General features: G+C 39.5%; 1 protein-coding gene across 7 annotated transcripts in view; it reads left to right on the top strand.

Annotated features, from left to right (window-relative positions):
* Rps6kb1 (ribosomal protein S6 kinase B1) overlaps positions 1–13,484 on the top strand; it is a 42,898-nt gene that overhangs the window by 20,402 nt on the left and 9,012 nt on the right. For 4 of the 7 annotated variants that reach the window (XM_076577618.1, XM_076577620.1, XM_006983193.4 and 1 more), the window contains 8 exons: positions 3,807–3,954; positions 6,155–6,212; positions 7,606–7,706; positions 10,530–10,620; positions 10,778–10,868; positions 12,110–12,217; positions 13,137–13,199; positions 13,361–13,438. In XM_076577618.1, coding sequence (XP_076433733.1) covers positions 3,807–3,954; positions 6,155–6,212; positions 7,606–7,706; positions 10,530–10,620; positions 10,778–10,868; positions 12,110–12,217; positions 13,137–13,199; positions 13,361–13,438 — 738 coding nt within the window. Of the gene's footprint in view, positions 1–3,806; positions 3,955–6,154; positions 6,213–6,398; positions 6,442–6,541; positions 7,015–7,605; positions 7,707–10,529; positions 10,621–10,777; positions 10,873–12,109; positions 12,218–13,136; positions 13,200–13,360; positions 13,439–13,484 lie in introns of those variants that run through there. The other 3 variants (XR_013053070.1, XM_076577621.1, XM_076577622.1) reach the window with 3 other exon arrangements.

The following is a 13,484-nucleotide window of genomic DNA, read 5'->3' as shown; positions in this document are numbered from 1 at the left end:
TTCACCCTCAATTCTGTTAAGAATAAAGGTATTTTCATACTCCAGTATTACTGGAGTATAATTATTGTACTTGGAAATGTTAACATTAATGTTCAGTACTGTTTCCTAATATATAGGCTATGTTCAAACTTTTTCAGTTGTTCCTTTTTGAAAGCAGGATTTCAAATAGCCCAAGCTGGCCTCTAAACACTCTGCTCTGTGTAACTGAGGATGACCCTGGACTCTCTCGATCCTTCTATCTTCACTGTTGAGTGCTAGGATTGCAGGTGTGCACCATTATGAATGGTCACTGTAGAACCATTTCTCACCCATTTAGAAAATTGTCTTTTATGGCACTGACTGTCTTAAAGAGTCCAGATTAGTTATTGGCTCACAACCACCTGCAATGCCCAAATCCAAGGGGATCTGATACATTTGGCCTCTGAGGGCACCTGCACATACCCACACACAAACACATACACACAATTAGAAATAAAAGTGCTGGTTTTGTTTGTTTTGAGATAGGTTCTCTATGTAGCCCTAGCTGTCCTAGAACTCACTCTGTAGACCAGCAGGCTGGCCTTGAACTCAGAGATCCACCCACCTGCCTCTGCTTCTTGAGTGTTGGGATTAAAGGTGTGCTCTACCACTGCTCCGCTGAGAAGATTTTTTTTTTTAAAATAAAGTATGGTAGTTGGTTTTTTGTTTTTTTTTTTTCCTTATTTTTTTAAAGAATCAAAGCCAGATGTTGGGCATGATGGCACACACCTGTAACCACAACATTTAGGAGGCTAATGCAGGATTGTGAATTGAAGCCAATTGGGCTACATAATAAAATCTTTTCTCAAACCCAGAAGGGGTTGGGGATGTGGCTTAGTTGATAGAATGCTTATTTAGCATGCACAAAATCCTGGGTTTGATCTGTAACCCTATGTAAGTGTGCCATGGCATGCATGCCTGTAATCTTCAGCATTCGGTAGGTGCAGGGAAAAGGATCAGAGGTTGAAAGCCATTCTTGACCACACAGTGAGTTTGAGGCCAGCCTGGAACACATGCGACCCAATTAAAAGAAAAGTCTAGAAAAACAAAAATAGAATTGGTACCAGAGGCAATGGCTTACGGAGCTGATAGTGGCAGGAAGACTACTTGGCACAGGGATTCAGGATCAGTCTGGACAATAAAGGAGGACCTTTTCTCAAAAAGAGTTCATTAAAGAGTCAGTGTGAGCTGGGCATAGTAGTTCATGTCTGTACCCCAGCACTTCGGAGGATCACATCAGTATAAGGCCAGACAGGGCTTCAGAGTGAGAGCCTGTCTCAGAAACCTCTTGGATAAGAAAGAACCAGTATAGACTTGTTTTTCTCTATTATCTATTTTTAATATGATGCATTGTGGTTTTCAAATATCGCTAATGAAAATTCTATTTTGTTTTTAAAATTAGTCTAATTTGTTTTTGTTTGTTTTGCTTTTGAAATAGCATCTCCCACTTTTTGCTTAGGGTTGCCTAGAACTCACTGCATGTAGCCCCAGACTGGGCTCAAACTTGTGGCAGTCCCCCTGCCTTAGCCTCTTATGTGCTGGATTATATAGACTTAGACCACCATTCCTAGTTATGTGGTTCTGAGGAGTGAAGCCAAGGCTTCATGCATGCTAGAAAAGACAGCCACCTATTGGGTCACACCCCCAGCACCAAAATGCACAGTTTCAAGTCGCTTCTGTGGTAAAATTATCAACATAGCATTCACTTCAATTTGTGAGTTTTGTTTTGTTTTGTTTTGTTTTGTTTTGTTTTGTTTTGTTGAGACAGGAACTCTCTATGTAGTCCTGGCTGTCCTGGAGCTTAATATGAAGACCAGGCTGGCCTTGAATTCAAAGATCCACCTGCCTCTGCTGGGATTAAAGGTGTACATCACCACACATGACCAAATTTGTTTATTTCTTTTGTGCTTATTTTCTTTTACAGTTCTGTCCTTGATTTCATTTTATTCTTAGAATGTGTAAAATTATTAGCATTCAGAAATCAAAATTTTTATATGTGCAACTGGGTGGTGGCAGTGGTGCTACAGCACTGGGGAGGCAGAGGCAGGTGGATCTCTGTGAGTTCAAGGCCAGCCTGGGCTACAGATTGAGCTCTAGGACAGCCAGGACTGTGACGCAGAGAAACCCTGTCTTAAAACAAAAACAAAAAACAGAATTTCTATAATTGCAATAACAAATTTAAACAAGATGGCGGATAGCCAAACCATTGAGGTTTACTCAGAAAATTACTCAAAAGTCTTATTCTCTTACCACTCTTTTACTGTTAGCCTTGAGACTTGCTTAGTTGTATTTAATTTTATAAATACAAATAACAGACATATGTTTGCTTGCATTTTCTGAGTCAGGGTCTTACTGCCTTGTTCTGCTGTCTCAGGATAGGCTGATTTATGGTCCTGCTGCTTCAGCCTTTGTGTATTGGAATTCTAGGCCTTTTCCATCATACCCAGCTTGTTTTTACTCTTTCCTCATTCTTTCACAAAGTATAGCATATACTATATGTACTATAAGTGATACAGTACTTGGTATGTCCCTTTCACCTCACCTTCATAGAAATGTTTCTTATTCTCTTTATGGTTATATGTATGTAGACTATGTAGGCTTCCAGCAATATCCTACATGTGGACATTCAGTTTGTTTCTAGTGTTTTCACTTTTGTAGATATGGTTACAACTAATAACGTTGTGTGTTTGCGTCCAATTACTAGGCATTTACCATTGGAATAATTTCCTAGAACTTATGCTTAGTGTGTCTAAAACTACATAATTTTCCCAAAATTCTTTTATTATTATTATTTGTTATCCTTATTATCATTATTATTATTGAAGTTTAGGCTGGTCTCAAACTTATTAATAACCATAACTGGCCCTGAACTCCTGATCTCCCTGCCTCTGTCTCTCTCAAGTGCTGAAATGATAGGAATGTGCTTTCAAACCCATCTTTCCTTATTTCTTAAAACGAAGACTACAAGCACCAATGACAGACCTTTAACCTTTCTTCTTTTTTCTTTATCTTCATCGTCTTAGTTACAAGCCACTTTCCTTAGTTTCTTGTTCTGGCCACCTGCTTTGTGTCATTTCTTCCCTAAACACCACGCTTGCACTAAAAGCTGAGGGTTATTCATTCCACTCCTCTCGGCATTTTTCCTTTGCCTCTAAAATGTCAACACCTTGGCCTAGATGCACAGCCTTCCATTTCCTGACCCCTGGTCTCCTCCTCCAGCTGAATCTCTCAGCTCTTGTTAGATACTGACCTTGGGTTCCCTGGACATATCCTGTTCTGCCATGCCTCTCTTCCACTGGAATGCTTTTTAACCGCCACGTCTCATCTTAACTTTACAGTTTTGCTATCATCATCTCCTGGAAGACTTCTTGCCAGATTGAGTGCAGCTCCCCTGCTTACCCATACTGTTCTGTGCTTGCCTCCATTGGTATCTTTTCTCCTGATGCTCTGGCTCCAAGGAATCTTGATTCCTTATGTTAGTCCTGTTCTCTTGGCCTAAAGATGGGAGCACACTAAGCCCTGAACTGCAAGTAAATATGTGCATAAACTTGATCTGTTTACAGATTCCTAAAAAAATGCATCTAGGTTTTCCTTTACATGTTTAATACAAAACTCTAACAAGTTTAGATATTTATAAGCAGACAGTAGCTTCCATTACCTCCATCTCAGTTTCTAGTAGGAACTATTCTGTATTGGCCAGAAAAACATAAAACAGATTTTTTTTCCCAATGATCATAGAATAAAAATGTTGGTTGTTTTGTTCTTATAGATCATCTCTTTTCCTTTAGGCAATGATAGTAAGAAATGCTAAAGATACAGCTCATACAAAAGCAGAGCGGAATATTCTGGAGGAAGTAAAGCATCCCTTCATTGTGGATTTAATTTATGCCTTTCAGACCGGTGGAAAACTCTACCTCATCCTTGAGTATCTCAGTGGTTAGTACATAGTTCGTGTAATTATTTACCTTTGCTCCAGAAACTGGGTTCAAACATTACTTTCCAGTGAAAAATGCTTTTTCTCATTGTGAACAAGTCTTAAATTGATGGCGACATTGAAGAAGGAAGCTCACATGTGAACAAATGGTTCTATTACAGACAAACAGGAAAGAAACGTGGAGGGTGTTTTCCTGTCGGGAAAATTCGATTTAAATCTCTTTGTAATCAATGATAACATATTTATAAGCTGGGGTAGCTACTGTAATTCACATATTCCATTAAATATTCCTTTCTAAATAGAAATGGAGATGCTCACTGAGAGTATTATGAGATACTGAATGTTTTTGAGCCACATTTTCAAGGGCCTGCTCCCTACTGGGAACTTACCAACCCCCATGTCTTTTTTTTTTTTTTTTTTTTTTTTTTTTGAGACACGATCTCACTGCAGACCACGCTGACTGGAGCTTACTGTGTGGCTCATGCTGCCCTTGAGCTCCCGCTTCAGCTTCCTACCCACAGCATCTCTCAATCACAGAGATGCTCGCGTCCACAGCAAACACACCTGGCGGTTTCTCTTCTTTTTTAGACAGGATCTCTATACAGCTCTGGCTGTCCTGGAACTCTCTACATAGACCAGGCTGGCTTCAAACTCAGAGATGGGCCTGTGTGCTGACTTAAAGGCTTGTGCCACAAGGCTTGGCATACCTGTGATTTCTAAGAAACAGGTTTTGTCACAGCTCTTCACATGGACCTGAAAGCTGCAGATTTTCACACCTTTTTTCTTTCTTTTTTTGTTTTGTTTTGTTTTTTTGTGTTTTTGATTTCTTGTTTTTCGAGACAGGGTTTCTCTGTGTAACTTTTTGGACCCTGTCCTGGAACTCACTTTGTAGACCAGGCTGGCCTTGAACTCAGAGATCCACCTGCCTCTGCCTCCCGTGTCCTGAGATCAAAGGTGTGCGCCACCCCACCTGGCTACCTTTTTTCTTAATGCTACTTACTTGTGACTTTATTTTCTAATTTGAACTTTATATGGAAGATTGTGTGAATAGTCCAAGGATTCTGTGAAGTTTCTGCAGCCCTCACATCTCCACATTCTGTCCTCTCATTGCATTTGCCTATCTTCCGCTTTATACATAGGCATGTGTGTACGTACAGATGCATGCATGTACAGTCAACATTTTTTGTGCTATTCAAAGATTTTTACAACTAAAACGCTAGCATTTACTTCATAACTCAAGAACATTTTCTTATGTAACTAGAATTATAAGATAATTAGGAAATTAACATTAATATAATAATGTCTTTTGGTTTTCTTTTATTTGGAACAGTTCCTTAGTCTGTCTTTGTCATTATGTTGACATAAAGAGTATAGCCCAGTTTCTGTAGAATGCCATTGATTTGGGTTTATCTGGTATTTCTTTGGGAGTAGACTCAGGTGATGCACTTTTAACAGGACATTGTGTTCCTTCTCGGCAGTTCCGAACAGGAGGTGCATGGTAGTTAGATCTTTGTCCCTCTGCTGTCGATGTTCATTGTGCTCACATATGTAGGTGGTGTTGCCAGGTTTCCCTTTGGGTTAATAAGTGTCTCTTGACGAGATAATTTGGGATTACTTCAGTATCTCATCTCATCAGGCTTCAGGTCCAGTTTGGCATCCATTGATTCTTGACTGTAACAATTAACTGTGGTGTTTGCCAAGTGGTTTTCTTACTCCATCATGCCACCTTCACTTATACAGAACTTTCCTTTCTCCATTGAGAACTTTATCTGTTCATTTATTTACATCATTATGGGTTCCTGGAGTTTAAGATAACTCAGGACAGTATAACCCTTTATTATTATTTACTTTGATACTTAAATTATGCCACCATCAGGTTCATTCAGTTTATATGAAGGTTCTGAAAATAGGGAATAGTCACATTCACAAAAATTTGAGTGACTTAATTGTGTACTGACATTTTTTTTTTTTACATATTGAAAAGGTGCTTGAGAGACTTTAATGAAGACTTTTTAAAACTTTAGGCCTGAAATCTCTATATATTTTGCAGTTTGCAGGTGTAAATGCTATTAATTCTAAGCCAGTTTTAGGATTTAAAAGAAATTTTTTTAAGGACTCAATCTTATAGATAGAAGAAAGTGCAAACTCATTAGAAGCGGATTGGAAGTAAAGAAATTTATTCCTAATACTTTTCCTTTCTAGGAGGAGAACTGTTTATGCAGTTAGAAAGAGAGGGGATATTCATGGAAGACACAGCTTGGTAAGTGAAGTTCTGTGGTTGTATGGATTCAGGTCATGCTTCATGTAATTAAAACCCAAACACACGCCCACTGTGGGAACCACACTGTTCAGTCAGTTGATCTGGAGCCAGTCAGTCTCTCAGAATGTCAAGGGGAACTTTGGGACTGGGCAGCTATTGGAGGTCACATGATTCCTTTGCCCCCAGGCCTTGGGTGGACCGCTCTTCACTGCAGAATTTCCTTGAATTGGTAAGCTGCCTGTCTTGGTTGTGGGTGAGTGTGGTTTTCCAGTGAAATTTTGTATGTGCAGCAATGGAAAGTATCAGAAATCATCTCCTCTTTTTTTTAGACTTTCCAGTTCCCAAGGTGCAGTCTTAGGGAGGTGATAACCCTGAACACACATCTGTGGATTGATTATATAGCCAGGATGGGATCTGCCCTCCTATTCGTAAGATGGCATCTGCTTCAAATTAAAAATATACACATCCTTTTGTGAAGTGACCATATTGAAGGGTAACAGTAAATCAGTTTGACCTACACATTAATTGAATAGAAAACACTTAAATGTTTTTTCTATCTTAATTACCAAACTGCATTCCATTGTTTAATTTCAGGCCTTTTCTAACACAGAAGCTGCATTTAAGAGCCTTAGGGATGAAGTGCCCTTTTTTGGAGGAGGCTCTCTGAGCCCTGTTGGAGGCTGTGGTCCTGCTGGCTTGAAACTGCCTCAGTCCTCTAGGACACACCCTCTCCATCCTGGAGTAATCTGCAGGATTGCAACATTGTTACACAGCCAGTATTGCAGTGCTTTGTGCTTTTCGAATCCAGACAGGGTTGATTCAGCCCTTTATTCTTTTGAGGTAGATAAATTTGAGTGTCACACAGTTTATAGTTGTGGGCTGGCTGGCAAGAGGGTGGGCAGATACTGTGGGTATTGCTGTCTATAAATACACAACTCTATTATGTAAGGGATGAGTGGGCTTCCACAGGTCAGGCTATAAGATCAAGTCTTGATCTCTGAGAATAACAAAGTCCATACTTCCTGTGGAATCTTAAAGTTGGGGGAGGTGGGTGGGAGGAATTTGTTTATCTGAAGGACTGTTGGCCTAATTCCTACACAGAGAGAGCAGAACCTAATCAATAATAGTTAAAATACACTGGATGTCTTTGCAATTTTAGCAGTATATTTATAATGGAAAAATAAAACATGGTATAGTTTGACTAAAACAAGTAACAAATGTCCCCCTGCATTGTGGCATCATCCTGTGCCCTCTCTTTTCCCAGTACATTCTTCCACCCCCACTAATTTGGTCTTTGGTGCATGTCTGTTTCTTTCAAGGAATTTTATTCCATACATAAACTGCTTTGGGTAGATTGCTTTTTAAATTTTTATTAAATCACTTCTGTTTCCAGCTTTTACTTGGCTGAAATCTCCATGGCTTTGGGGCATTTACATCAAAAGGGGATCATCTACAGAGACCTGAAGCCGGAGAACATCATGCTTAATCACCAAGGTGGAGCTATATCATGAACAATTCTGTAGTAACTAGTCCGCTTACAATCCTTCCACACAGATCATGGCCATTTTCAAGGCTCCCATGTTTCTCTCTCTTGTTGCATATTTCCCCCCTCAGGATATATCATATCGTAATACTTGCTGGTACTTTTAGTATTTATAACTGAGCTTAAACAGAGTTAAAGAGATTAGCCATTCTTTACAACTTAGAAAAAAATTCTTATATAAAATGTTGTGACACCCCCCCCAAAGCTAATTCAGATGTTAATTTTGATTTATGCCATTGATTTTTTAATGACAAAAATGCGGAAGTAGTAGAAGCAAAACTTGTTTGTTTAGACATAGTCTTGCTGTATAGCTGGCTGGCACCGAACTTAGTTAGGGTCTTACTGCCTCAATGTCCCAAGTGTTGGGATTACATATATAGAACACCAACATGGACTGGAGAGATGGCTCAGAAGTTAAGAGCACTGGCTGTTCTTCCAGAGGACCTGAGTTCAATTCCCAGCACCCACATGGTGTCTCACAACCATCTACAATGAGATCTGGTGCCCTCTTCTGGCATGCAGGCATTCATGCAAACAGAACACTATACATAATAAATAAATAAATCTTAAAAAAAAAAAAAAAAGAACACCAACATGCAGCTAAAAACAAAACTTTTTATAATTTTAACTAATGTTTGAGGAAGAAAAAGACTGAAATTGAACCGTATTATTTGATACAGCCCCAATAACAAAATACTTAATAGGCATAGGTTATACAGAGAGACTAATTCTATACAGCTGTGGGTATAGCAAAGGGAGTGTTGGCTGCACCTGCATGCGCCTGCAGCTCCATTTCTGCTGCTGCAGTCTGAACTGCGAAGACTGCACTTTACAGAAGCAGCAAATGAGGAGACCAAGGCATCTTCAAGGCTGTTAGCGGCTGCTGATCCGCAGGTCTCCATAGGGTGGTTCATGAGATAGTTAACCAGTGCAAACTCCTAGACAGAAGCATCTAAGAAATACACAAATTTATATAAGTCAGGTCTTTATAAATGTTCCAGCTAGGGCTGGAGAGATGGCTCAGAGGTTAAGATGGCGGCTCACAACCATCTAAGATCTGGCACCCTCTTCTGTATACATAATAAAGAAATAAATCTTTAAAAAAAAAAATGTTCCAAATAGTGCTTTTTAACAATTTGTTCGTAAGGGGCTGGAGAGAGAACTGGCTCAGTGGTTAAGAGCATTTGCTGTTCTTGCAAAGGACCTGGGTTTAGTTCCCATGGTGGCTTATAATGTCTGTCCAGGAAATCTGGAACTGGTTTTTGCTGGCACCAGGCTCACATGTAGTGTTCATATATACATTAGGCAAAATACTCATACATATGAAATTAAAGAAAAAACAAAACTTGTTTGTTCTTAATGGAAAAATGATAGAATTGACAAAGTATATTGTGGGAACCATGTCTTATTCCTATCTTCCTATCCCAAACCTGGATTCTGATTCTGAATTCTTTGTTGTTGATTTTGAAGTATTCTTTTAAAATTATTTTTCTGTTCTGGGAACTGAACCCTTTGTGTATGCTCCCACCAAGCTATGGCCCCAACCCTTCTGATTCTCAATTCTAAGGCAAAGGATAGAATAAAGGAATGGTGGAATAGTAAAATAACTTTAAAAAAAAAAAAGATTTATTTATTTATTAAGTATGCATTGTTCTGCCTACAGGGTAGAAGAGGGCACCAGATCTCATTACAGATGGTTGTGAGCCACCTTGTGGTCTCTGGGAATTGAGCTCAGGACCTCTGGAAGAGCAGCCAGTGCTCTTAACCTCTGAGCCATCTCTCTAGCCTCTAAACTAACTTTTTTAATCCATAAACTTGGATATACCATTTGATTGTGTGAGAATAAAGGCTATGGCCAGGTGCAGAAGAAAGACCTGGGTTCCCAGCACCACATACTGGCTCCCAACAATTGGGAACTAGTTTCAAGGTTCCTGAGCCCTCTTACGGCTTACTTAGGACCAGGCAGACATACTGCACTTGCATATATGTGGGCAAAATTACTCATATGCATAAAATCTTAAACATGAGAAAATAAAAGATAAATGTAGCTCTGTTTTTTCTTTTGTAGCAGAATGTAGATGTTCACAGTTGAATAAATGAGCCATTGCCTTTTGTCTGAAGGGAAGCTTGGAGAATAGGGCCATTGGTGTTGTTGAACCACTGGCTAATTAAATGACAGCTGAGAGGAACTTATCTGAAGTGATCTTTGTGTAAGGTGGAATTCCACCTTCTGGAACAGAAATAATTATCTGATGCAAATTTTAGTTCTTTTCCTTCACTGGCAGTAAATAATTGAATTTGTTCTGCTAACTGATAGCATTTGGCATAGTAAGCGATAGAATGACTTTCTGAGACTGAAGAGTTTATAAGGACTCTTAAGTATACTGTGAAGAAACAGTACAGTTGAAGTATGCCGTGATTTTTGTTTAAATACAGAATGCTTATTAGGGGTATAATATTACTTAAGCCAGACTTTCAAAGAAGCTTTCTTGGGATGGAACAGAATTCTGCATATAGGGAAAGCCAGAGCTTTAGACAGACAGCTTCATTATTTTCTGTATTTTCTCCTTTCTGCATTGCTTATATCATGGGCACTGCCCAGTCTTTAAGTAGTTACTACTCCATAGTAGATAAGGCACCTAGTTCTGGACATCTTCAAGAAAAGTTTTAGAAAGGAAAAGATAAATGGAAGGAGGAATTATCTGTTTGCTGTGTTCAAATACTGTATGTACTTGAGAGTCTCAGAATAATCATGCTATGATCTTTCATTGTAGGTCATGTGAAACTAACAGACTTTGGACTATGCAAAGAGTCTATCCATGATGGAACAGTCACACACACATTTTGTGGAACAATAGAATACATGTGAGAGCTGCATGTTAAAAGAAATATAACTGGTTTGGGGGTAATATCTAACTTTTACCTGGTTTAAAATAGTATCTTAGTTTTTTTCGTTTAATTATTTTATTCAGATGATAGAAAAGTGGGTAAATTTTAAGACATGTTACTTTTCTCATTTAAGGGCCCCTGAAATCTTGATGAGAAGTGGCCACAATCGTGCTGTGGATTGGTGGAGTTTGGGAGCATTAATGTATGACATGCTGACTGGAGCAGTAGGTGCACATTAAAAGCTGCATGTTTATAGTCTGTGCTGAAGCGTTACTAAGACATTCTAGTGAGAGAGCTTGGCTCTGCTTTCACAACATGTTCCTAGTCGAGTTACTTTCAAAGCCTCAAGATTTGTTAGCAGTAATTTTTTTGTTTTGTTTTGTTTCGAGACAGGGTTTCTCTGTGTAGCCCTGGCTGTTCTGGATCTCCCTCCATAGACCAGGCTGGCCTCGAATTCACAGAGATCCTCCTGCCTCTGCCTCTGCCTCTGCCTCCCGAGTGCTAGGATTAAAAGTGTGTGCCACCGCCGCCACCAGACTCTTATCAGTGGTTTAGCATTAATGGTAGCTTATGATTTTGTGGAATTCATACTTTTTTCCTAAAGACTTATTTTTATTTTATGTACATTGGTGTTTTGCCTGCATGTTTGTCTATGTGAAGGTGCCAGATCCCTTGGAACTGGGGTTACAGACATCCGTGAACCATATATGGGTTTGGAAATTGAATCTGGGTCCTCTGGAAGAGCAGCCAGTGCTCTTAACTGCTGAGCCATCTCTCCAGCCCTGGGATTCCGTACTTTTAAAAAATATTTTTATTTGAATGACCTATGTAGGGGCGGGACAGATTGCTCAGTGGTTGAAGGGTAAAGTCTGCCTTAGTTCAGTTCCCAGTATCACATCAGGTACCTCACTATATCTAGTTCCACGGGATCTGATGCCTCTGGTATTCACGGGCACCCACACACATGCACAAACCCACATACACCACGTGTACACATAATTAAAAAAATTTTTTTTAAATTGACTGGCTTATGTCATGGCAATCTAATGAAATACAGAGGGACAAATGGGAACATAAAATGAGACACCTCACTGACTACACAGACTTCCTGGGCATTGCTACTTATGTATCATTGCTTAAAGCCACAAGTCTCTGAGTTAACTGTTTCTGAACATTTTTTCTTTTTCTTTTCTTTTTTTTTTTTTTTTTTCCCCTGAAACACAGTTTCTCTGTGTAACAGCCCTGGCTGTCCTGAAGCTCTTTCTGTAGATCAGGCTGGCCTCAAACTCATGCAAATCAGCATTCTGCCTGCAAAGTGCTGGAATTAAAGGCATGCGCCACCACTCCTGGCTCTGAACCAGTTTTCTTATCTCAGTGTGTAACTGTCCAATTCAGGAACCAGATAATATTGTTACTTAAGATTGGTTTTTTACATGCTAATTTATCTGCTCTTTTCTACCCTTAGCCTCCATTCACTGGAGAGAATAGAAAGAAAACAATTGACAAAATCCTCAAATGTAAACTTAATTTGCCTCCCTACCTCACACAAGAAGCTCGAGATCTGCTTAAAAAGGTAGGCATCCTAAATGGCAGCCCCTCAGCAAGGCTTAAATTGAATTTGGTACACACACGCGCGCGTGCGCCTACTGTTTGTTTGGGGGTTTTTTGTTTTGTTTTTTGAGACTCACTATGTAGACCAGGCTGGACTCAAACTCATAGAGATCTGCCTGTTTCTGTCTCCTGAATCCTAGGATTAAAAGTGTACACCCGGCTCATAAGTAATACTTTTTTATTTATTCTTTGATAATTTTATGTGTGTATAGTTTCACCTCCATCCATCTTTTTCAACTTCCTCTAATGCCCCCAACACTGACCCTCCCAATTTCAGGCTTTCCTTCTTTTTTTTTTTTTTTGGTTTTTTCGAGACAGGGTTTCTCTGTGTAGCTTTGCGCCTTTCCTGGAACTCACTCTGTAGACCAGGCTGGCCTCGAACTCACAGAGATCCACCTGTCTCTGCCTCCCGAGTGCTGGGATTAAAGGCGTGCGCCACCACTGCCCGGCTTCCTTTTTTTTAATAACCTATGCAGTCCAGTTAGTATTGCCTATATAACTATGGGTATGGAGTCATCTACTTGAGCATGGGCAATACAGCAGTGGCCAGACCCCCAAAGACAAATGATTGTTCTTCCCCCAGCAGCTATCAGCTGCCAATAGATCCTTCATGAAAGGTGGGGCCTCATAAGGCCCTCCCTTATCTAATACTTTAATGTTTATTTTGATTAGAGCAATACATAAATACTAAACAGAAAAGACTTGCAAGTTTTTTAAAGCAAAGTACATGTTTAAAAGATGTTCTTTTGTTCTCAAACATTATTTAGTATTAATAAATTGTATCTTCTTGAGCACAAATAGGAAGCACATTCTATAAAGGGAAAAAAAAATCAATTTGAGTAATTCAGGATTTTCATCAGTGCTTCTTTTCTTCCCTAAAGCTGCTGAAAAGAAACGCTGCTTCTCGTCTTGGAGCTGGTCCTGGGGATGCTGGAGAAGTCCAAGTAGGAATTGAGATGTTTGGTGTTTGGGAGAAACATAATGCTAATTTTGCTAATTTGTGATGGTTATATGTGTGTATCCATATATGTTTAGCTTATATTGTGATTTGTAACTTCAAAAAAGTGGTCTGTCATTTCAGTCATTCCCCCTTGACTTTTTCTAGGCTCATCCATTTTTCAGACACATTAACTGGGAAGAACTTCTAGCTCGGAAGGTGGAGCCTCCCTTTAAGCCTCTATTGGTATGTATATACGGAAGCATGTAATTAGGGGAGATCGAGAACCCTT

This window comes from Peromyscus maniculatus, chromosome 8, assembly GCF_049852395.1.
Source record: "Peromyscus maniculatus bairdii isolate BWxNUB_F1_BW_parent chromosome 8, HU_Pman_BW_mat_3.1, whole genome shotgun sequence".
In the NCBI taxonomy this organism is placed as follows: domain Eukaryota; kingdom Metazoa; phylum Chordata; class Mammalia; order Rodentia; family Cricetidae; genus Peromyscus; species Peromyscus maniculatus.
Note: the sequence above shows the minus strand (reverse complement) of the source record. Positions and strands in the feature narration are given on the sequence as shown.